Source organism: Passer montanus, unplaced genomic scaffold (assembly GCF_014805655.1).
Source record: "Passer montanus isolate IOZ18808 unplaced genomic scaffold, ASM1480565v1 scaffold5381, whole genome shotgun sequence".
Lineage (NCBI taxonomy): Eukaryota > Metazoa > Chordata > Aves > Passeriformes > Passeridae > Passer > Passer montanus.
This window is the reverse complement of record NW_024370354.1, coordinates 1-723: the sequence shown is the minus strand read 5'-3', so window position 1 is coordinate 723 and position 723 is coordinate 1. Positions and strand designations below refer to the sequence as shown.

The 723-nt window shown below is 58.6% G+C and overlaps 1 protein-coding gene across 1 annotated transcript; it reads left to right on the top strand.

The window, feature by feature from the left end:
• Window positions 1-6: 6 nt before the first annotated feature.
• On the top strand, window positions 7-711 carry LOC120509820 (39S ribosomal protein L46, mitochondrial-like; the record flags this gene model as incomplete). Its single annotated transcript, XM_039724926.1, has 2 exons — window positions 7-169; window positions 490-711. Coding segments are annotated over exons 1-2 (300 nt in total), but the record flags the coding sequence as incomplete, so codon positions are not given.
• Window positions 712-723: the final 12 nt, after the last annotated feature.

The window sequence follows — 723 nt, the reverse complement described above, 5'->3', positions numbered from 1 at the left end:
GCCGCGGGCGGCGGGCAGCGCTCGCTGGGCTTGCAGCGCTCGCTGGGCTTGCAGCGCTGCCCCGCGGCGCCCCTGGAAGCTTTTCGGGGCCATGTGCCTGTTGAGGCTTCCCCGAATCACGCAGCCTCTGGAAAAGGAGGAGGAAGAAGTGGCGGCGCTCATGGAGCAGGTAGAGGGGGGTGTGGGGGTGTTGGTGGGGAAATGGCGCCCTCAGGCATGAGGGGAGAGGAGCGCCAGGGCTGGTGGCCTTGCACGCACCGTCTGTGCTGGTGCTCCCCGAGTGCTCTGCGTGCGATTTGCGGCACATCTGGGGGTGGTGGTGGTGTCCCCATGGTCACCTCCGTGGTGGTGGTGTCCCTGTCGCATGCACCCTGCTCTACCTCAGGAAATTCCTATTCCCTTGCTTTTGCTGGGTTGGAAATAATTTAATTCTGCTTGCTAATACCTACAGTGCTTGTGGCTTAAGAATTCTTCATGTTGCTTTTCTAGATAGAGCTGGAGAAGAGCCTGTATTCAGATCATGAAATGCGTAAGCTGGAGGAGGAGGAGCAGCTCAAGAGGAAGATGGAAAGCTCGTATGATGAGGATGAGGCTCGTGGCAAGACGGTCATCATGGCTCAAGACCTGGAGGAGAAGTGGGAGCAGAGGTTCCTGCAGTTCAAAGCTGCCCCGCGGATAACAGGTACAGCCTGGAGTTCGTGGTGGGTGAGGACACACAGATTG